General features: G+C 41.0%; 1 protein-coding gene and 1 long non-coding RNA gene across 5 annotated transcripts in view; one reads left to right on the plus strand and one right to left on the minus strand.

The window, feature by feature from the left end:
- Positions 1 to 2,823: 2,823 nt before the first annotated feature.
- LOC122867161 lies at positions 2,824 to 5,967 on the plus strand. The gene is made up of 2 exons (XR_006375865.1): positions 2,824 to 5,737; positions 5,860 to 5,967. It is a non-coding gene; the product is annotated as an uncharacterized LOC122867161 (long non-coding RNA).
- Positions 5,843 to 24,547, minus strand: part of fasn (fatty acid synthase) — a 52,710-nt gene continuing 34,005 nt past the window's right edge. For 3 of the 4 annotated variants that reach the window (XM_044177554.1, XM_044177555.1, XM_044177553.1), the window contains exons 27-42: positions 23,937 to 24,140; positions 23,608 to 23,758; positions 21,800 to 21,978; positions 21,408 to 21,527; positions 20,775 to 20,897; positions 17,819 to 18,042; positions 16,893 to 17,094; positions 14,819 to 14,970; positions 13,906 to 13,997; positions 13,404 to 13,798; positions 11,841 to 12,032; positions 11,431 to 11,658; positions 10,270 to 10,481; positions 9,842 to 9,940; positions 8,846 to 9,097; positions 5,843 to 6,199 (exon numbers count right to left, since the gene is read on the minus strand). In XM_044177554.1, coding sequence (XP_044033489.1) covers positions 6,062 to 6,199; positions 8,846 to 9,097; positions 9,842 to 9,940; positions 10,270 to 10,481; positions 11,431 to 11,658; positions 11,841 to 12,032; positions 13,404 to 13,798; positions 13,906 to 13,997; positions 14,819 to 14,970; positions 16,893 to 17,094; positions 17,819 to 18,042; positions 20,775 to 20,897; positions 21,408 to 21,527; positions 21,800 to 21,978; positions 23,608 to 23,758; positions 23,937 to 24,140 — 2,963 coding nt within the window. In that variant the 3' untranslated portion in view covers positions 5,843 to 6,061. The remainder of the gene's footprint in view (positions 6,200 to 8,845; positions 9,098 to 9,841; positions 9,941 to 10,269; positions 10,482 to 11,430; positions 11,659 to 11,840; positions 12,033 to 13,403; positions 13,799 to 13,905; positions 13,998 to 14,818; positions 14,971 to 16,892; positions 17,095 to 17,818; positions 18,043 to 20,774; positions 20,898 to 21,407; positions 21,528 to 21,799; positions 21,979 to 23,607; positions 23,759 to 23,936; positions 24,141 to 24,547) is intronic. The other variant, XM_044177556.1, reaches the window with a different exon arrangement.

A 24,547-nucleotide genomic window follows, 5' to 3' on the forward strand; every position in this document is an offset into this window, starting at 1 on the left:
ACTATATTTTCTATTAAGATTCATACTATTTCACCATAAAGACAATTTAAATTTCAAAAAGTATCATTGTCTTATTATTACTATTCTGTTTAGCTTTATTAGCTTTTATAGTGATACCACTACATTCCCAATAGTAATTGTTCACTTTATTCCCAAAAAACATACTTTCTTTTTTTTTGTGCACCTTTAAGTTTTTGTTTTTTTTAACCCAGTTGTTTCACATTCATTCCCCTTTTTATGTCTACCGCCCATACATTAATGACACATGCAATCAATATTATTATACACACAAACCCCCAGATATTGGGGCGGATGTGGCTTAGTGGTAGAGCGAGTCGTCCACCAATCGGGAGGTCGAAGGTTTGTGATAAAACTCACGGGACTCCAACCCTCAGGGACTCTAACCCTGTTTTGGCCTTAGCTTTTGATTCTCCAATTCACCAGTTACATTTATTTAGTCAGATTTAGACTGTAATTTCCTTACCTCCTCCTTACTCACTTTTAATTTGGTATTAGTCAATGCACTGAATTTGGTTGTTAACAACAGGTTTCTGCTTACCTTTTCTTTTAAAGGCCCAGCGAGTGACGAGGAGTCCAGAAACACAGAGCCGGTCCTGCTGGAAAAAACCTCAGCAGTGGACGGCGTCAAATTTTCTCCTTTTCTTCCTCAGCAAATCACGTCGGGGTCACCAAATTTGTCAGTGCGTTTGTTTATTTGCAAAAGAAAAGTCTGGAGAGAAGCTATTCCTTAATTTGGCATTTATTAAAGCATTGGAGGATCAAAAGCATCTTGTACAAGGATCATTTCTATTCAGAAAACCACAGTCAGCACGCTGTTAATCTGTAGTCATCATCCTAAAAAAGAATGCTATTCTTAACATTACATGAGTTTTAAATAAGAATGTACAACTATCTGATAGGTTTCTACAGAGGTGGGGAGGAGCTGTGGTTTAGACTTAGCTCTCCCTTCGGTGGTGCACAACTGATACTTCTCCTCTCATGGCCATTACAATACATACTGTCCTCAGTACATGATGTTCTTTCTGATATCCCTGTTTCTTTGTATAAATGTAAGCCTGTTTGCAACAGCTAATCAACTTTTTCCTGCAGTCAGCAAGTCTGCAGGACAACGCTTTGACTTGTTAAGCCTCATGCCCTGTGTCTGTGTATGTGTGTACAAAAGTTTCAACATGGTATTAATATAATAGGCAAGCAATCTTCGTTTAAGTTTTTGATTCTCACATGAGCTAGAGCAGCAAATATACGCTACTAGTAACACACAAACACCGGTGACGGGAAATGAGACAATACGCTTACCGCAGCACGTCAGCACCAAGCTAAAGGTAATAGAGGTAAAGCAGGCATTAAATATGTTAATTTCATCTGGCGACATGACCTTACGCATGATGGGGGCGCTCTTGTGATCATAGTATAAGTTGCCTGCTATTAAATACATTGAAGATGTTTACTCAGTCTCCTGTCTTAATAACTAGTCTCCTGTGATGGTTCCACATTTTTCACAATTCCTCATTTTAAATCATTCATAAGATTGTGAAACACGAGGAATGCAATCATCTCATATCATACTGTCATTTACCTCTGAGGTGGGAGAGAACATTTTGGAACTGGTCAAGCCCAAACATTATAATGTCCTAAATCCTATGATAACAATCCTATGTATTGTATAGTGAAAACTACACAACATACAGTGGTGTGAATAGTGAAGCTGAAGCGAACTTGGGTTCTGCAGCAGGACAATGATCCAAAACACACCAGCAAGGCCACCTCTGAATGGCTGAAGAAGAACAAAATGAAGACTTTGGAGTGGCCTAGTCAAAGTCCTGACCTATTGAGATGCTGTGGCATGACCTGAAAAAGGCAGTTCATGCTCAAAAACCCTCCAATGTGGCTGAATTACAATAATTCTGCAAAGATGAGCGGGCCAAAATTCCTCCACAGCGCTGTAAAAGACTCCTTGCAAGTTATCGCAAATGCTTGATTGCAGTTGTTGCTGCTAAGGGTGGCTCAACCAGTTATTAGGTTTAGGGGGCAATCACTATTTCACACAGGCCCATGTAGGTTTGGATTTTGTTTTCCCTTAAAAATAACAACCTTCATTTAAAAACTGCATTTTGTGTGTACTTGCGTTATCTTTGACTAATATTTAAATTTGTTTGAAAATCTGAAACATTTAAGTGTGACAAACATGCAAAAAAATAAAAAAATCAGAAAGGGGGCAAACACTTTTTCACACCACTGTATATATGCCACATCCCTCATTTTGACACACAGGCTGGACAGACTACTCTCAGTTGTTTACTTATAAAACCACAATTCCAATCTTTTCCTTGAACGTTTATTTCTCCAAATATAATTTTTATTCATAAACTTACAACTCTGGCTTGTATGACTAAAATATGACTTCATTCTACCGTAACTTTTCTTAAAAACGATGTATACTGTGAAAACTTTTAATCAATCAAAGTAAGCCCTACTGTATATTCATGATTCTTGATTTCTATCTTTCACTTCAATTCAATTTTATAGATATAGCACCAATTCATAACACAAGTTATCTCATTGCGGTTTTTCTTATAGAGCAGGTCTAGACCGTACGTTTATATTAATTACAGAGACCCAACAAATCCCACCATGAGCAAGCATTTGCTGACAGTGGCAAGGAAAAAACTTCCTTTTAACAGGCAGAAACCTTGGACAGAACCAGACTCAATGGTGGGCGGCCATCCGCCGCTGCCATGTTAGGTTTTGAGAGAGAGCGAGAGATAGAGAGAGGGGGAGGGGTTTGGGGGGAGGGGATAGGGTTTCACATGTTGGATTTATGGAAAAACAATAGTCAAAGTGATTAGCAAGAGGTCTTTATTAGTTGTAACACATACTGGAAATATTACAATATAAGAGAGGCGCATATACTGTCACTTCCTTCTCCTTTTCACTGCAATCAATCACCACATTTGAATCCAGTCCAATCCCGACCCTTCATAGACCAGATTAGAGGTCTCAGAGGTCAGGTTGGCTGTTCAGAGGGACTGCTTGCTGGGGTTCATGAAACCAAGTGAGGGTCATGGGAGTCAGAGACAGCTCCTGGAGGATACAGCCTTTCATCAAAGATCCCAAGAGAGAAGGCCTGCTGTTCAGATCAGTTATATCCACATACAACAGGTTCCTTAATAGTCATTCACTACCTAAAAGCTGATTTGGATAAGGATGCAACATTTAGTGAGACATTTCCATACCAAACATATTCAGTTCATCACTATGGGTCTATCAAAATGCTATAACTGTCACTAGTTTTTGCCCTCTGAACCATTCACCTTGTGTTCACACAGAAGTCCATCATTTGTTGGAGCAGAGCAACCAATAAACTCAACAATGTGTTAGCATCAACAAGTTTGTCAGTTGGGAAAAGTTGGCCTGGACTGACCCCATCTACATTTCATGCCTATCAGTGTTATCTTATTTCATGAACAGTTCCTTATCAGTTAGGTTAAGCTAAGAAGTTATCTGTCTGGCAAATGCAACATCTTTGTTTCTACAAATTTTATTTGAAGTACTGCAGGATAACCACTAGTAATAATTGTAATAATGTAATAAGTGCTGGTCACCTTGGTGGATGAGAGATTACTTATTACCTATTGGGTAAGCCAGCAGGCTGTTAACTCATAAAAATATTGTATTGAAAGGCAAAGCCAGATAACATGATTTGCATGTTTGTTGCATTGAAGCTGTAGTACATTACAGAAATACAACTGATTTGCACACAGACCAAATTGCTCTGTGTTAATCATTTTTAACAGCACATTTTGAATTCCTACAAATTGATAGTGGTGAGGTTATAAACATTCATAATTATATTTCATTAGTCAGGGCATAAGGGTATTGCAGGAGTATTGATAATTCTTTACACTACAATTCTGTGAATTTGAAATGGTCATTTCACGATGTTCTGTCAAAACCATCTGTTTCTGTCTATAGAGGTCATTCAGAGTGATCATTCAGTAATATTACTCTTTAATTATAATACATTGTGAAAACACTTTTTTAATTACATACTGTGTTTGCAGCTGTCTGCACCACAATAATAACAATAATTTGAAGTTTTAAGAGGCTTTCCATCATTTGAGTGCGTTTTGGTTTGGTTTGGCTCAGTTGACAAGAATAACAATACAAACAGTTGCTGCTTTGCTTCAAGGCAAAAACTGTTTGAAAACAACATAAAAAACCCTGACCATAGCATGCATCCTCTGACACATAGGTAAACACATTTTTTTTTGACAAAATAAACAAATAAAAAAAGACAAAATTGAAAAAACAAATTGCCTCCAAATGGTCATATTACCAGTAATAACTAGTCAACATTGGCAGTGCTGGGTCAGGAATAATTTTACCATGACAGTTTAACAGGTTTGTGTGCATATACAGTCTACCCAGTGAAACCGCAGTGACGTTCTGCTCATATAAAAAGGTAGAAGCATTTAAAGTAGAAGACCTCCTTCACACGTAAACATGCATTAGTGTACAATTATGAAATAGCCTTTGGTAGCATAAACGTGACAAAAGCTACAAGGCAGCTGACTTGGTATTTGCTCATCACAGCTACAGAGCCAGCCTTTCATGCTATGCTAGGCTATATTATTTTACAGTTGTTTTTGTGGAATGTGATGTCTAAGACATTCTATTTCAATCTAGACATGATAATAATTGATAATAGTTAATAATTTAACTGATTGAAAACATTAACTGAAAATGTAGGAGGTGAGGGACATGCAACTGCACGGCTATGTTCAGACCAACATCAGTGCTGCTTGAAGAAAATGCAGCACCTCTATTTATTTCGATTAATGAAATAAAATAGAGCGCTCTGACAAAAAAAACAACAACGCAGGGTTGTCCAGTTGAACCTGGCTTATCTGTTGCCACAAGACAATGCAATGACATCCAGCAATGAACTGCAGTGGCCAATCAACTACGTACATTCCTAATAGAATAAATACCCAATTCACATGACAAAGTAATCTGTTTACCGGCTGATCGTTGAGACAGAGGATGAAATTATTGTCGCTGTGATAACTTGTTGTGAAATTCTTTCTCATAGTTTTATAAACTGCTGTGCAGTGTTTCGGTATCTGATAAGTCTTCAAATTAAATTATCTATTGTTCAAACTGGACTTTCTTGATAGTATTCGATCGTCTTACCTCTTCCTTAAACAACATGCCTACACCAACGCAGACACTTGCGTTTTTAACGCAGAGCTGTTTTTGGTGTGAATACCCAGTAACAGTAGAAACTGTACAGTGTTGTATCGGATTGTGCTCTTTTCTGTCTGAACAGATTTGAGTTACAGGAGTAATGTGAATTCCGTATTTATTCTATTAGGAATATGCATCTACGTAGTCAGAAACTTTCAAAACTTTATTAAAGCAAAACACAGATGTATTTTAGAAATTACTCATGATCAGTTATTGGTCACTATATAGCTGAATCTTCATTAGAGAAATTGCTTAAAATTGGTATCCCTACTACAATCCAAAAAAAGCTGAATGAAACATGGCAACATAATGAGACATAACTTAGAACATCTTACTCATACTGTACAAAGTGACAGCACACTTTAATTACCAAATAGGAAGATCTAAGATCTTAAATAGAAAGAGCTAAGAGCTCTGATACGTTAGGGAGAGTGTCCATTGCTTGAATTGACCAATGGGATTTGAAAAAGTGCAATAAGGAAGAAAAAGGTGCATTTGGGATATTAGGGCAAAATGGAAGATCTAAGATCTTAAATATGACCTAAGAGCTGGGTTATTCCATGCTTGAATTGACCAATGAGTTCTGAAAAGGTGCAATAAGGAAGAAAAAGGTGCATTTGGGATATTAGGGCAAAATGGCACAGAACATAAACATGCTGCAAAGACTTAATGTATTATTCTCACTGTATAAAAGTTAAACCTACACATCCTGAACTAATTGGAGGAAGAGACCTATTTGGGGAATTTTGTGGAATTAGTGTGAAGGTGGAGGGTGTGGTTGGGTTGGGCATGTCTAGCCCTCCCTTGCCGTGACTCGTGACTCAGCCAGTGAGCTGTGGATGATGCTGGTGATAGACTCCGCCCCCTCTCCTTCCAGGAAGGTGCGGTGGTCTCCCTCAATGATGTGTACTGACACCTCGCCATCACATACCTGAAGTCAGAAAGAACTTATTCAGCATTTAAGTAGAGAGAGATTCAAAGATTTGTTCATCACATACTCATTTTCAAAAGTGGGGTGGCATACTCAAGACGATGTGGATTAATGTGACTAATGTGCAATAATAATAATAATAATAATAATAATAATAATAATAATTAGAATAAGAGTAAAAAATACGGATCAGAAAAAAGTTTAGAAGATGAAAAACTATAAATATATGTCATATTTTAATACTCAAAAAGTGCATATTTTCATATTGATATAGGCAAACATAGGCAACATCGGAAGAGGAAGTGCAGGGATTGGATTAAGTGCAGTGGACCTTGAGACGATCACTGCTCAAGGCATCTCCCATTCTGACAACCAGACCAGCCGGGCCAAACGTCACCGCAAGTGATGTTGGGCCCGGCTGACCCCAGACAGCTCACAAACTGACCCCAGACAGTTTGGACTGGCAGTAACACCTCTTCCGCTCTGGTGCTCAGCCCCTCCTGTTCACGCTGTACACCCATGATTGCAGCCCCGACATGGAGACCACTCTGTAACACCATTATTGGCCGGCTTTCAAACAACGATCGGGAGGAAATCATTGATGCAAAGAGAACAACCTACTGCTTAGCGTCAACAAAACAAAGAAGCTGATCATTCAACTTTTACAGAGGAGCAATAGAAAGCATCCTGACTGGAATCTGGAAACATCACAATCTGGCATGGGATGTGCACGGCCAGGACACTCAGAAGATCATTGGTACCAACCTACTGAGCATCAGTGATATCAATGAGGTGAAGTGCCTGAGCAGAACCCAAAGGATGCTAAAAAAAAATTAAAATAAAACAGTACCCACCCCAGCCACAGCCTGTTCACCCTGCTGCTATCTGGAAAGAGAAGAAGTATCTGCTGCCGTACCACCAGACTACAGAGCAGCTTCTTTCCTCAGGCTGTGAGACTAATTCATTCATCCTCAGCACTCCACCGTGTAAAATAGCTATGACTTATTATATATTCACTAATGTACCATATTTAATTTTTGTACATAACATTTGTTTTTGAGTAGCATAAAGGGAACTACAATCAAAATCTCGTTATACAACCCTGTGTTGTAAAATGATCAATAAATCTATCTTGTATAAACCCTGTGACGATCCAATGGCAAGATTATGATTATGGTATTGAAAGCTGAAGTATATGAAGCCCCGGGTGAGGGCTACGGGGCGATTCAGGCAGCCTGGTAAAGAGTTCTTGGGTACAGGGACCTCTAGACACATGTGGGGACCACAGACTGCTCCAGGTAGAGGTTGAGTATAATGGTGAACACGGTAGCTAAAAAGGTCAGGGCAGGTCTTAAAAACACACCCAGGAATATTAATCCTTGCCACATGTTTGCATGTTGCATTGTTGTGACCGAGATTCCACCCTTTCCATAGCCGTACCACCACTGAGGTCACCAAGACTGGTCTTTCTTCTGAGCTAGGGGTGTTCGGGGGCATGCCCCCCTGGAAAAGTGTAAGCAGCACGTTAATTGCCTAAAAATAACTTTACTTTGGTACGCCAAGATTAATGACTTGCTCAGCTGATCACCATCATTGCTTGTGTGTGGGTGGGTGGTGGTGGTGGTATGATCTTTTCGTTACTATAAAAGCTTTACTCAACACGGTGGTTCTTTCATTATGTCAACAACTTGAGGAAACCAGACAGGCAGCTGAATCCATGCAAAGCGTGATACAGGTAACTGGGGATGAACGGCATTGAACTACTAGCAGTCAACTAGTAAAATCCTCTAGACATCATCTGACGAATAGCTACTGTGTGATCACGCTACGTTAAACAATATTATTAACATTAAACAATATTTTTATTTTCATTGCAAGATTATCCTAGCGGAGGCTGGTAACATTTACATATAAATATCAATTGACCCTGTGTTTACTTTCTCCACTGAGAGACAAAAATTAAAAAACTACATCAGTCAAAGCTCAGCTTTGGGAAGGGAAGAGATACGGGACAAGACGAGGAGACTGAGAGAAAGAGAGAGAAGGTGATGGAGATGAGAGAGGAAGAGCAGGTACTGCCCACTGTGACCAGAACATGGACCTCGGTATTTCTAAAAACCTGACCCTGTCCTTTTGCCTCTGCTTAGCATCGTTGACCACATGTCCCAGCCTGCGGGAAGCCGCCTTGTATTCCTCCATATCTCTAGTAATGAGTCCCAAGTTGTAAGCAGCAGTACGTTCATTCAAAGCAGAACAGATGGATCCATAAACCCGTGGTTTCTGGTTTGGAAAACACTGTACGGTCACTGTAGGGATGACATTGTTACTATGAAGTTTGTCACTCCGTCCATATATGTGTGTGTGTGTGTGTGTGTGTGTGTGTGTCAGTTGGGTATTGCTAATCAAGCCAATGCAGTGTGACTGAAAGTTCACGTTTGTTTTCAATCAAGTTTTTAATTCCAGTTTACAAATTAGAGAAGAGTGAAGATCAGTAACATGATGGAGAAAGCAAGGAATACCAAGAAACCTTGTCACTCAAACTACCTCAAAACTCTAGGGGCTAAACTTAACATGCTTTTAAAATAGTCTGACAAAATAATCTGACTCAAGGTCCACTTTTTGTGCAAATGTGTTTGAGTATGTTACCTCGCTGAGCTTGTAGTCAGCTCCCAGGTTTTGTTCGTATTCGCTGCTGGTTTTGGCACGCAGCAGCGTCACATTGCCATGGTATTTTGTCGCGGGCACGTAGCTATCTGCAGCCTTCAACTTGTAGTAGAAGGTGGTGGCTGCAAAGAGCAGCGAGTCTCGGCTGATGTTCTTGTGGCTGGAGGTGATTAGGTCCACCGCAACGTTGACACGAGCCTCCAGGTCTGACAGCGGGAGAAGAGTCTCCAGAAGCTGCAGAATAAGAGGGGGGAATCAGAGATTTGGACGAAGACCACAATAGGAATTTACTTTAGATCAACAAGGACAGACCACACTGTCTGTCATCTACATTATATTTTGTGATGTATGACCCTTACAATATCCTAATTTAAATTTATTTTGCCATTATACTTTTCTGCCTTAGCACAGGGGAGAGCTAATGGAAATGATAAAAACTTAATATTCAATTAGTCTTCTGCTGCCACAAACACAACACTGCTCTTTACTCCCGTGGCCAAAAATGAATGACTGTGGCTGGAAACATGTCCATTCAAGTGTTTCATCATAATTTCCGCATTAAGTGCTAAACAGAAAATGAGAGACTTCTTGCACATAGTTGAGGAACTAAATCAGAGCTCAGATTGAAACAACTCTCAAAATTTCAGACTTCAAAGCCATGGTGAAATATCGCCTTGGGTTTGAGGTCATCAATGTTGAGAACTACACCTGACAAAAGGTATGGTGTCATCACGTGGCTTTCCCCACTCAAAGCTGCAACTAGCACACGTGAACAAGGTCATACTGACAAATAAGTGGTAGTTCACTCTTTTCCATTGTTGCTGGACAAGAGGATTTATAACTTTAGGTAAAAATCTCCACAATATTCACAGCCAAACAGTTTGAGAAGTCAGCGTGCTACATTGCTCAAGCACCCGGAGACTTGCTTGAATATTGTGACTGATGAAAATCTTTGGTGAACACACAGCGGCTGCATACCTTGTTGTACTCAATGCCAACGAAGAGCTGGATGAAGGCACACAGGGCTTCAGTTTCAGCTTCAGACTCTTTACCTGGTGTCAACTTGGCCCTGTAGGTCTGGAAACCAAATACTGAGTTAACGTGACATTACCAACCTGTATTGAAACATCACATCATTTTGTTCACGCTTCTCACTTGGTTTATTTATGATCCCGCTCATGCTAAGCTGTCTAAAACTACCTAATGCAACAAAATGAACATAAATTAATAATTAGTATGTGTCCCAGATATTCCCAGACATCCCTGGAGAAATAAGAAAAATCTCATTCTTTGACTTTCCCTTTGTGGAATGCACCTCTCAAAACTGTTGGGAACCCTGCACGTCATTAAACTAGATGATACTGTGGATTCACTGACTATTGTGTGTATTAACTCCTTTCTCTAACCTGTGTGTATGCTGCCACATAGGAGTGTGATCCATCAAACAGAAAGAGGTACTCCACAGGCCGATTCTGGAGCTGAAGCTGAGAGCACATTTCAAATGCCACACAGGCACCAAAGGAGTAGCCAGCGATTCGATATGGCCCATCTGGTTGAACCTGTCTGATACAGTTCACATAGTAGGCTGCCAGGGACTGGATGCTGTCCAGAGGAGCAGCTGGGGGAGAGGGGAGAGACTAAGGTGAGCTTGGTATTATCAGTTCAAAGGAAATACACACTCACAGCTTGAAATTGTCACACTGGTATATTTGTGTACACACACACACACGCACACGCACACACGCACACACACACACACACACACACACACACACACACACACACACCCCTACAGTGATCAAAGAGCAAGCTGCCAGGGACACTTCACACAAACAATACACATAAATGGGCTAAACAACATTATTAGGATCTTATGCAGGTTGCTAATAGTCACCTAAAATCAATTTAAAGAAATGTGCATGTACTAATCAGAACTGCCCTTACCTACAAAAGAATAACGTTCAAATAATGCATGGTTGCTGCCTCGTGGAATTCCTTAGCACCAACACAAATAATAACTACTTCCACCCAGGGGGGAATCAGACACACCACTGGAGGTGGTGCTGCCAGCTGCAGGGCTGCAGTCTTCGCCGGATACAGGAACAAACTGAACGCTGAGTGTGGGGTCTGCTGCCCCTCTAGACCCACCTTTGGTAAATGGTAAATGGACTGTACTTATATAGCACCTTTCTAGTCTTTCTGACTACTCAAAGCGCTTTGGGTCTAGAGGGGCAACAGCTACCTTTGGTCTACCTCTGAGCTGGAGGTCAGGGGCCCTGGGCCCTGCATTGCCAAAGATCGCTGAAGTTGAGCTACCGGCAAAACCTTACTTACCAATCTCAGTTTTGAACAGAATTCTTGGTGAACATTACACGATCAGTAATGAGCAGAGATATGAGCCAAACCATCTGTGACTGTAATATTTGTGCTGATACCAGCAATCCAAGGACAAAGTTCTGTTCTGATGCCAAAGGGGCTCCTTATTAGCGTATTAATATAATGGTTGTTATTTTCTTTTACTTGGCCTTGTATGAGCCTACATGAGTGCGTTTGTGAACACAGAATACCTTTCGTGCACTGCAGGCCATAGCAAGGCACGCTGAGCTTGAAAGCGAGTGTCTTAAAGGCAGCAATGGAGCCCTCGATGGGATGGATCAGGAACAGTGGCCTCTCCTGGCTCTGAACCTTGTTGAGTGGCGTCACCGTGGGGGCGCTGGGGTTGACTAATAGCTGGGTCAGATCAGACTCCAACAGAGAGCGAACGCCATCCCTCTTAGCTGTAGCGTGGTGAGATTCTGGATAGTTGGAAGTAGCGAAGAAAAAAAACTCATTCTTTCTGTTCTGAGAGTATCTGCAGGTTTTAAAAAGCCACATCCTACGAAGAACTGAATTTAAGACTGATGTAACACAAATAAAATCTCAATACTGATTTAGTACATGTTTTATTTCCAAATTTAAAAGCAGCTCTTAATAATACCATTTGATCCACCTGGCTTGTGATTGGCCAGCTCTCGCAGCTTGTTGATGGTGAGCTGGCGGATCTCCCTCATGGCCATGACGATGTCGTAGTCACGCTCCAGAGTCTGCCGTACCTCCACACCCATCAAGGAGTCCAGGCCCACGTCAGCCAAAGAGGCATCGGCGTTGAGGCTGTTCACATCCCGCACGCCTGAGGGTGAAGGGCGCAGTTAAAGTTCTGTGAGCTTGGCCTGATCGAATTTAGCTCAAGAAATTAAAAAAGAAGCAGACAACAACAATGCGTCTTTGGTAGGACAGACAGTGATGCAAAATGAATGAATGATCTAGAGCCATAATTTAGGGCGTTCGCACTATTTTTGCTGTTTTCAAAATGCAACAGTTTTTCTTTTTCTTTTTGACAATAAAGAAATATCAATGATATTAATCTTAGTTCGATCTGTAAATTTCTATTCATTTCCTTGAAAGTTTCCTGGAAACGTACTGACTATGGAAAATAGAGACAGTGTTAAATTAGTACATTTCCAGTTAATTAATTCCAATCAAGTTGAGTCTTTATACAGCAGGTCAGCTGCTGTATAAAAATGTCAAATTTTAATCTTTCAATAAATTTCCTCTGGAAATCAACAACTCATAACCTGAGTTTGACAAACTCAAATAACTGTCTTCCTTTCCCTTTAATTAGTACCAATGACATAGTTCTCATTAAGCGGTTTACTATGATTTACCTAGACAGGTGACACTTTTAATCATTTGTGGGCACAAATTAGTAACTGAAGGGTATGAATATCTTTACCCCTGATATTTGCCGGGCTCAGTAGTAAATAAAACAAGTACATATTGAGAGTTCAGCATTTTGAAGTGGACATGACATCCACCGTCCAGTAACAAGGTTTTACACAACATGAACTTATTAAGGTCCAGTGCGTAACATTTAGGAGGAGCTATTGGCAGAAATGGAATATAATATTTACAGGTCCCCTTCCACGGAGGTCGCCATGTTGCGGTCGCGGCCACCGTAGTCCTACACGCTTAGAAAGGGAGGGTGATGCGAGCGGTATTCAAATGGTTGCAAACTGCAATTTCACCGCTAGACGCCACTAAATGCTACGCACTGGACCTTTAAGTATACTGGTACTGTTTGCTGTCAGTTCTTTCCACACTTGGTCAATGGCAACAAAAAATATGCTGTGCAACTTGCCATGTTTTGAACCATACAAGTGTTTTTTTAGTTTGAGTCATTCTATTTTAGACCTCTGGATATATTTTTCAGCCACTGGTTTCCATTAATCTCAGTACACTTAAAATCAACTTTCACATTTTTGAAACTTGCTTCACTTCATCTTTCAAAGTGAGCAGCAGCCCTGCTTTTCCTAAAAGTTGTATTCGTGTTGTTTGATGATACTTTGCAGACTTTTCAAATCAGTCTGAGATTGCAAAGGCACAACAGCGGCCAGGCCAGTGTCAACATTCACAACAGACGACAGGCATGATTACACCTTGTTTGCAGAACATGTGCTTCCAAGTGTTTGTCGGTAGTGGTTTTGTTTAGCTCGGCTCTTACCCAGAATGTGAGCTACAGCGTCCACCAAGTCTCTCTGGCTTCCTCCCTCGCTCTTTACCACCGTCCTCTCTGCCAGTACAAAGCTAGACATCACTGGCTGCTGCTGGCACAGGAAGCGGTCGAGTACCTCCAGGCAGGATGTGATGCGCTGTGGTAGGGTGCCACCAATCACTGTGTCATTGCCACCTATGGTCTCCAGCACCACGCCAACGTCGCCAATGGCACCCCACTGGACTGCCAGTCCAGGTAGGCCATCGTAGCGGCGCTTTTCACACACACGCTCCATGGCTGAGTTGGCGTAACCATAGTTACTTTGGCCGGGATTGCCACGGCCACAGCTGACTGAGGAGAAGGCCACAAAGTAGCTGAGGTCTGGACACAACTTTCTTGTCACTCTGGAGAGGGAATGGAAGTGAGTGCATCAATATCCAGAGGGAAGCAAAGAGCAGTCCTTAATTAAAGTTCCCTGATTTGAACAGAAGGATGATTGTGTGTGTCTTACTTGTCCAGGTTTATGATGCTGTCATATTTAGGTTTGTTAACATCAAGGAAGAGCTGAGGAGTCAGATTCTCCAACATGCCATCTTTCAACACCTGATAATGACATACCAAACATGCTAAGGAAGTTTAGGTCAAAGTGGAATCAACTTAAATGGAGAAGCAGTTTTTGGAGCGATACTAACATTAGCTAATTAGCACTAAACACAAAGTACGGCTGAGGCCAAAAATGCCAACCTCATAGTGGCACAAGAGGTAAGGTTAGGGGGTGACCAAAGTCAGTAGGCTTCTTCCTCTCAGGACCATGAATGTCTGTACAAAATCTGATGGCAATCCATTCAATAGTTGCGGAGATATTTCAGCCACGATGCTAGCATGGGTAAAAATAAACATCTAGGACTCTATTATTTGGGATGTTTTGTTTTGTTTTTTTTATAGAAAAAAGTGATTGGTGTATATTTTAATCCGGGTGAATATGGGATCTTAATACTTTTTGCAGGGTTGTTTAACCATTTATTGTTTACTTTTTACACGCAGAGGAACTTTCCATTTTTCACTTTCTATTACCAGAAGCCTTTTTCTGAGCTGGCCTTGTTTAAGGTAAACTGATCAATGTCCTCTTGCAGCATGAAACAACAGATCAACAAAGGTTAGCTAGTCCCTAACCAGAGTTTTCAGCATGATTAGATTCTCTCACTATCCCAACAGCTGGGCTGCAACTGTTACGGTTGGACATGGATCTTTGAGTGCTCAAGATGTCAAAAACAGATATTTTTACATAATGTTCATAAGCCAGTATACATTTGAAACAAACAAACAAAAAAATCAGAGTTCATGAGTTCTGATTTCTGATGCCACTGGTGGCCTAATAAGGCGACAGAGCTGAGGGGGACTGATGAGGTGGGTTGATGTGTTACCATGGCGAGGTGGAAGACACCGCCCACTGGACCCAGTTGGCGGACCTCAGCGATGAGTCGCTCTGTTCCCTCCAGCGTGCTGACATCATTGGTTGACACCAGCACTTCCACATTTTGACTCTGCCATTCACGCACTCGCTTCGCCTGGTAACCTAGCAACAGTTAAAAAGTCAAACTGAAAAAAGGTAGTTACAGCAGTGCCAAGAGCCAAATTACTGTCACATGGTGTACCAGTTTGTATCATTTATGATTCCAGAGCAAAGCTTCAGGTTTGTGTAATGCCACAGCCACAGCCACATTTTGATATATTAATCAATTAATTAATTTGTTAATTAATTAATTCATATCTGTGGTGGCCCCTATCAAACATATACAAGAAGTTATTAACCTATTTTGTGACAGGTCACAAACACAGGGCGATTTCGTTGGTGAAAAACAGCCAACTGATCGAGCGTAAACCTTCTGAGTGTTATGCCCTCCAGATTAAGTTTCTCACTGCAGGTGAAAGACACCATTGCCTCTGCAGTTGGATGGTGGTGTGGGATGGTGTATGTGCTGGCAGACCACCCAGCACATACACCAGGCCAGTGGCGGTATGTGCAATTATTAGCTGTTACAGCCAGTTAACCACCGTGAAACTAGAGGGGTCTACAATCTCCCCCAGGCGGAGTGGAGTTAGTAGAGCAATAACATTTGCATACTTTTAAAACTGTACTACAATAATGCCCTAATGGAAATGTATAAACGCTTTAAGATATTTAAGGCTGTGATTTACACTGATTTTATAACTGCAAAAAGGGGACTTTATATCATACTGTGAAGAGATTGAAAGCATTCATTTAAATCCAGTGTTTTATTTAATCTATTAATGAGGTTACACATATAACAGAACACAAGCTTGTTTATAGTGCTTGTAGTTTGTTTCACAAGGTGATGTTCTGTTGAAAGGCTTAAGTCTCGTTGAATGTTTTTTTGTTCCATATGTGGGCTTTTTTATGTTAGAGCAGATCATCTGCTTAATCAATGATAGTGAAAACGTGTGCATCATTAACATTCATGTCATATCAGAGTTCAGGTAATTACGAGATTCCAGCTTAAATCAAAATCAGATTTTCAATTCTGAATGCTCCAATATTTATTATTAAGACTTTGCACTTAATAATACAGAAGTGCCTGAAAAACAAACAAATGTGGACGCCTCACATCAAAGTGTGTTGTTTAAAGTGATTAAATCCAAATTTAATTGATATGGTGTTATACTGTCAATGCATAGTATTTTAATCCTCAGATGACTAACTCTAATCATACTGTCTTAATGATGTAAATGCTTGCAAGTTGCAAAATGTAAATCCCCTCCCTACCATCCATCCAATGTGACATGAGTACAGCATGAGTGCTCTAAGCAGTGAGTGACTAGGCACGGTCAAGCAGAGGAAGGGTAAAACTGTTCTGTATTAAATTACATTCTGTCAGCCTTGGTGCATTCATGGCTGTGCGTGTGCCCTTAGATAAGATTAAACATATAACTCTTATTATAATTGTAACTGCTGACAATCACAGTTGACCTGTCTGTTATCTGCCTATGAAAGCTTTGTCTCAGTCTAGCTCACCTGTCGGCTAGCCTGAGCAGTCGCTATGTTCCAGTTAGGTGAGTCTGAGAAGGTAAAAGGCCAGGCGCTGGTCTATATTAGTAATAAAAGGAGAGTAGATGGCAGTTTGCTGTGAGGCTGCTGGTTTTAGTTGTTTTTGTTTTTTCTCTTTTCTTGAGTTTTAAGTTATTGTTGTTGAATTCCCATGGCCATCTTTTTTGCACCGACTCCTGTCTAGTGACCTGCTACTTCAACATAGTGAAATGAAAAATACATTTTCAAAGTTCTAATCCTGTGTCGTCGTGTGAATTGTTCATTAATCTCTTGTTACATGCTAAATATGTGTAAAAAAAAAAACTGTTTGCATATGTTTATATCACAAATAGGGCCCAATAGTCAACAACAACACCACCAAACTGCTTTCAATGATTCTGAATGTAACTGAGCAGCAACCTCAGCAGCCTTGTGATTACTGAGGGACTTACCGTTCCTGATGCCTGATCTGGAAGTCAGCACCAGTTTGCGGGCTCCTCTCTCTGTCAGCCACTGAGCAAGCTCCAGACCGAAGCCCCCCAGTCCACCAGTGATGATGTAGGAGTGGGAGGCGCGGCAGAAGGTGCGACAGATAGCTGGAAAAGACAAAGGGGAAGCAGTTTGGACTGCTGCCCCCCTCTCTTCATAACAGATCTGTGTGAAGAGAAGAACCAGTGAGAGGGATCGTACTGGTGTAGTGTAGTATTTTCAGTCACATAATTATGTGACCTTGAGGTGGAGTATGCGATTCTAATCCAATACATGTGTTTTTGTCAAATTCAGCAAATATCTCCTCACGGTCCGCTAGCTGTCTGTTCAGTGTGCGCGCTGGAAAAAAACTCCCATATTTCCCATTTACAGAGCCAGCGCTGTGCACAAAGTGGCTCGGACGGGGCCACACAGCACTATTCCAGCCATGATCTGTGTGTCAGGTAACGTTAAATGACTTGCCCACGGACATTCAAGCTCACTTTCTAGTTTGCCAAGATCTGCTGCTGTTGTGATGTTAGCTATAGCAGCAGGAGAGTTGTGAGTATCGCTGTCTGGAGCTGCTGTGCTGGCTCTGGGAAACCGTAGGGACAGTTTGCTAACACACAACCTAGCTAACATTAGTTACATTACTTGCTGTGTCATTGTTCGCCCTATATCATGGTATTTGTCACGGTACCGGATTTCTCCAGAATCGCATACAACACCTTTAATCAGAAACATTTTACTATGTTTTTATTCATTTTTTAAGCAGGAACCAACAGGCATTTGAGTTATTAAGTCTTTCAGTGTTCTCTTTCTAATACATCATGACAGGTTGGTCCATTATGAACAATCTATAGTCTTCTCACACTAATATCAAAGGCTGAAGGTCAGAGGTGAAACTGACCTGCAGGAGGACCTTGCCAATGTGCTTGCCCTGAGCCATGTATCTGAATGCTTCCTCCACTTGGTCCCTCTGAAACACTGTAGTCTTTAGAGGTTGAACTACACCTCCAATAATGCCTTCCTTCAGCAGCTGGGACACTTCCTCCCACTCCTGGTTGCCCTCTTCAAACAGAGCATCCAGCAGGATGCCGTGGAATGCCACATTCTTCAAGAACAGAGCCATGCCTGGAGAGATCACAACATGATGACACTGTTCAGCGCTGACCATGCTGAAGGTGAACCAGACCTCGGACGGTCTGCAGCCACTTGCAACATAGAATGTGTCTTGGTATGAAACGCAGATTATGCTGAGCACAATGAATCTGACACAGGCGCACTTGCAGGCCCATTGTGTTTAGTGTGTGTGTTTGGACGTGTATTTTGTTGGAACTGATTTTTCTCAGCCCATTTTATTAATTTACATTGCCAAGAAAAAGAAAGTAAACCCTTTGGAATTACCTACATAAATAATTTCAATATAACAAATCCAAATAGAAAATAGTATGTGAACCCCTTCACAAATTACATCTAAAAAAGCTACTACAAGTCAGATTTTCCCATCAATGATTTGAAATTGTAGTTAATTAGTGGTTAGTTGTGCCTTGTTCTGTACAAAACAAAACCATCCCTCATTCACATGTGCTTTCAGAGTACTTCAGATGAAGCAATATGACAAAGAAAGGTGGAAGAGAACCCTTCGGTTACAGTTAAGGATCTGTCTAAATATCTCAGTCACGATTCACGTCTCAACAAAAAGAAAAATACAGGGCGGAAATGATGCCCATGGAAGGGCACCAATAGAAGAAAGCACGGTTCTCCCATAAAATAAACTGATGACATTGTACATCTGTAACTGGCAACCTGAATGCTCTATTATGTTACTGGAACAATGTTATGTGAAATATTGAAAGAAAAGTTTTAATCATTACAGCCTTTAACTCACACATGAAACTTCAAGGACAACCTTTTTTTCACCTACATAACATTGCAAAAATCAGACACATCCCGTCTTCCCGTCAGACAAATTCCACATTTATTCCTTGGGACTTTTATTTCATAATGCCACATTTATTTATTCCTTGGGAGTTTTATTTCATGAATATTTCTTGAATTGAAACGGCGTATAAATAGAACGCAGTCTCAGCCTACTCAGCGTACGCCGGCGTGGTAATGGTGCGGGCCCAGCCTCGGAGAAGAAGGAGGCCAGTTTGGAGTTTGACGGCATGACAGGGAATACAGTACCGAGGTGGTTTTCTTGCCACGTTTGGTTCCTGGCATCCTGCTCTGGCTCAACTCTCGGTGATTTATGGAGTTTCCTGATGCACAGATAGCTTACCTGTTGCTAGAGTAACGTTAACTGCTAACTGTAGCTGGCGCTAGCTAACGTCTTTCAAATGAGCTACTTTTTTCTATGATTTCTAAGTGGATTTATTGGCATTTTTAACAATGGACATTGAAGATAGTGATATCATCAGGAAGTGTAAGTTACACTGAATCTAAAAATGTGTGTATCGTGTCTGTTTGTTAATATATGACTGAGTTGAATTACGGACGGACAGGGATTACAACGTTTGACGCAAATTGCGGGTTTTAAAGTACCTTAATTGCCTCCATGGAAACTGTTGATCATGTTGATAAGTGGGCCGAACTACAATAACTGTAAACTTCACCTTATTTTAGAACACCGGCATGCTCCTGTCTCTTTCACCTCACGCAGTATGTTTGCTTCACGTCTCTCTCTCCAAAAGAGTTGAAGGGGAGGCGGCTATGGCAAGCCGTTTTCACATTTATTAGCTGGACTGGATATTCATTACGGATATCTGCAAAGTCACTTTGCCTAGTCAAAGCTCTAATTCAAGATATCTGTAATTACATTTTGACTAACTTTTGCCATTCATGTGTATGGGGTTTCTCATTACAGATCTCTACAATGTGAATTGTGGATATCTGTAACTAAATTGTGACTAGTCATAATTCCAGTTCACGATATCTTAAATTCCCTTCAATGTATCTACATAGTCCTTTTTAGATCTTAAATTAAGTTTTAACTAGTCAGAATGAGTTGTAGATATCTTGAACTGGAATTATGACTAGTCAAAATGATGATGTAGATATTTCAAACTGGAATTAGGAATGGTCGTAATGTAATTGTAGATATCTATTATCAAGTTCTAGATATCTTGAAATTAATTTTGATTAGAGATTTCTCATATTGGAGATTGGTAATTGCAGACATCTTGAATTAGAGTTCTGACTGGGCGAAATGACGTTGCAGATATCTGAATTATGTCAGAAGCTACGGTACGTGAGAGGCGGGGACTCGGGAGCGGCTTGCTATTCGCACCGACTCTGGCACTGTAACCGACCGTATGGCAAGACGCTTTACGACCATGTGAAAGTTTGAGTTTTTAACGCTGCAGCCCATGCACGAATTCCTTGATGATAAGCTTTTTCTATTTCATGGCATTTTATAAGTATTATCCACATCAGCAACCGCCCTTCTGCTAACACTGAATGCTTTGCTGGGCCTGGCAAGCTTTCCGTTCTTGCACTGCACATATGCAGTGATAACGGTGGCAACATCATCGTCATTTTTGTAACACCAGGTCTTCGATTCCACAGAGTAAACATTTCTAGCTGCAAAGGGGATTTTATTGGCTAAAATGATGACTCTCGCTAGCGGTGTCGCTAGTTAATGTAAGCTACATGTCAGCCTCCTCACCAGTTGTTGATTAGTTTTTGAGAATTAAACCATGTAAACCTATTCTGGTACAAGCCCAAAATAAAATTATGAACCTGAAAATGAGCATACTTTTAAACAGCTTGCCATAGGCAGTTTCTTGTAAGGCTCATTCTGAAATTAAAGGTGCCACTGTTACTATAAGCCTGAGTGTGAGAGTGAGAGGCTACCTACTGACCTAGTGGGGAGTTGTTGGACAGGTCATATTTGCCGATCTCCAGGAAGCGCCCGTGTCTGGCTAGGCAGCGAATACTAGCCTGCAGCTTCTCTTCAGCCAGAGAGTTCAGCACCACATCCACACCTGAAACACACACACACACAAAATACTACATATGTCACAAAAAGTGTACTTTGTGCAGTGGTACTATAATCTGAAAGTGTAATTGAGTGGTTGCTTGCAAACACAATTGTTTTACTAAGCTCAGAAACACTGTCAAGCTGTCATATGCAAAAGTGTGGGAATGTGGATCTTAGGACACTTAAACTAAACTAGCCATTTAATCATTAAATCTTATTTGTTGCGGCTGGTGAAAAATTCACCATGTGGTGATGTAATTTCACTTGTTTCCAAATTAGTTTATTTCAGGAGCCCTTTAATCCCTTAGTGTAGTGTGGAATTATCTTATTTTTAGTCCAAGTCAATATTTCCTCTGAAACAAAGTGCAGTGCATTGTACGGATGTATTGTATTCCATACAGGGTTTTTAAGAGGCAGCTCTTATTTTAGAAATCCTATAGAGAGAATATATTGAAAGTGTGTGAAGTACGTGTGTGTCAAACACAACTCGTTACTACAGGAAGACGTGTCTGACCTTTGCCCTGTGTGTGGAGTAGGATGTGCTGTTCAAAAGAGGTGTCTCTGGAGTTAGCGAAAGACTCTGCAGAGAGCTGAGGGAACCTCTTCTGCAGGTAGGCCCGCTTCTCCGTTGAGCCTAATGATCCCACACACAAAACATTCAGGTTAGAAAGACTAGATACATAGGCATAATTTTGATATAGTATGTCATAATGACTCCAAATGAGTTAGTATCTCTAAAGTTTCTCATAACGAAAAGACAGAAGTCATAATTATGAGAAAAAAAACACGTAATGAAAAGAAAGTGGGCTTTCATATAAAATAAATAAACCACAGTGAATAAGAAATCCTATCGGAGCTAATTTTTTGTCACTATGACAGTGTGTAATGTGAGTGTTACATACTAACCGACTGTAGTGAAGACTTTACATTTCCTGCTGAGTGCTATGGCAATGGCAGCCTGGCCGACCCCGCCTGACCCTGAGTGGATGAGAACAGTCTCTCCGAGGCGGAGCCTGCCACGCACCACCAGAGAGTAGTAGGCCGTAGCGTAGACCACTGGGACCGAGGCTGCCTGCTCCAGTGTCCTGCATATGCACAGGTGCATCATCATTATTAGCCACTGTGTAGTATAAGGTAACTATGCTGTCGTGAGAGCACCCATGCAGAAACTTAGTTTTACATTGAGAAGACAAAGATGAGAGCACCTTGTTTACACCATGATGCTCACAAATACACTTCAGCGTTCAACAAATATCTAATGAGGTTTCAGATGATGTTGGAACAATTGAGAATGACTTCCGGATGGGAGCCGAAACGTCTTGATTCTGAAAACAGTTTCCAGATGACTGCGACTGAAACCTTTTCTACAATTATGTGTTTGCGATGCATATTCCTGGTGTCCCTTATACCTCACGTTCATGCTATGTATTTTTGGTGATCCGTGTCAGGCTTATTAAGTATCGTTACATAATCTGGTATCCTTCAAGGCATTACTGCTACACTACTTTATACTTATTATCATAATACATATAATAATATACTCTTTCAACAAAGATGATGCATTGTTATACAATAAACTAAGAAAGTAGTACAGTACATGAGGTAGTTAAAAAGCTCCATTGCAACAAACTACAACATTCAAGAACTGTTTACATCAATAATAATGATTCAACAATATTGACAGGGGCCATTCTGCATAATGAGTACTTTTACTTTTAATACTTAAAAGTACATTTTGTTGCTACTACTTCTATACTTTTACTTGTAATGGAGTATTTCTGTAGTGTGGTATTGCTACTTTTACTGAAGTAAATAATTTGAATACTTCTGCCACTGCTTTAGTTGGAACTTCCATTGTGGTTACATCGCAAGCAAAGCCTTTGACCTCCCTTTTAAAATAAGAAAAGAGCAGTGCAGTGACTCGTTGGCTCCACTGTTTATTGTTGATTCAGCCTTGAAATTAGAGTTGGGCGATGTGATGGTATATACCGTGCGACTGTTGACCTATCTCTACTATATATTCGGGGCAGGCTGGATTCTCACGTGATCTCGCAAATCCAGCTGCCTCGCAAAACAACGTGATTTGGGCAGCAGGACTTCTTATCACGCGAGAGCGACAGTTGGTGGCGGTAATGCACCTCTAAGCTGGTTTGCCAACCGCAGTGGATGAAGAGAGTGACAAGAAAACATGGAGGAGAGTGAAACTGTAAATACGGAGCAGGAGGAGTTGTTCTGTTTGTATAGAAGTTCCTAATAAAAGAAGAAAATAATCCAATGTGATGAAGTACGATACGGTATGGTTATTTTAAACCATTTCTTATTTGAATTTACAGAACAATTACTGCATTGTGATTTTGGTCATATCGTCCACCCCTACTTGAAATCATACATTTCCCCAAAGAACCACTATGAAACTCCCGCGTTGGATGTGGCTACAAATCCACAGCAGCTGGCCTCCACCTTGGCTGCCAGCTCTTTTCTTTCATACACCCCATCTACCTTCTCCTCCGTCAGCACGACGGCTTCTATAGCAGCTACTGCAGACAGACTGCACAACAATTCCAAATCAGATCTCAGGCTCATACTACCACTTACAGTCTCTAGTGCGACTATACTGACTGTACACTGACCAACTGATTTCTGATTATAACACACACACACACACACACACACACACACACACACACACACATATTTAAAAATGTGACACTGACCAGCTGGACGGAACCTCCCAGAGGAACCGTTTGTCAGCATCCACATTTGTCGCCAAGCCTTTAGCAGGCAGCAGCCCCATCACACGCTGACCGATGGGGTCACAACCGGAAAACTCCATACCCAACATGCACTGCTGCAGAGCTAGATCACCTACACAATGTACAATGAACAGGAGAAGTTAGTTGTTAGTTGGGCGCTTGATGTACAATTTGGCCACTGTTATATCTATTTTTGTGTAATCTACTTTAACAATAGAAACCCACAGGATGCTGTGGGTTACTGTAAGAACCAAGAAGTGCAAGATTCCTTGTGTGTCTACACACTCTACCTGGAATAGCGTCTGGTGGCAGTTTGCCGGTGGCCAGCATTATATCTCTGAAGTTGAGCGAGCTGTAGTAGACGCGACACAGTTGCACGTTGGTGTTGCTCGTCACAAAGTGGCGGAGTGGGGAGGCGATCCAGCGCAGAGAAGACAGGTCACCTCGAGTCAACACATTTACGTAGGCGTGCTCTGTCAACTCTTCATTTAGATCTGACAACCATGAAACACAGACAAATGCTTCAATGGAAGCCATGGGCACATCAAACATTCTGAAAAGAAAACGAGTTATACGCATTAAACCGATCTGGATAAACCTGTTCTGTCACAAAATCTTAGGGAGGAAACCAGTTGGTGTTTTTGAATTACATAATGTTAAACAATAATGTTATTTTAACATGTTTAAGGGATGTCAAAGATAGCACAACTTCTAATAGGCAAAAACCAAAGTACATCTATGTATCTCTGTCCACAATCAAAAAAACTGCATTAAATCTACACAGCTCATTTCGATCGTCCGTGGCCTGACAACTGTCACCGTTTCTTTTGGACTGCATTAGGCCACACGGTGCTCAGTGTACAACCAAAGCTGCCCAGTACTGCTGTAACAATAATGTCCC

The sequence above is a fragment of the Siniperca chuatsi genome, linkage group LG20 (genome assembly GCF_020085105.1).
Source record: "Siniperca chuatsi isolate FFG_IHB_CAS linkage group LG20, ASM2008510v1, whole genome shotgun sequence".
Lineage (NCBI taxonomy): Eukaryota > Metazoa > Chordata > Actinopteri > Centrarchiformes > Sinipercidae > Siniperca > Siniperca chuatsi.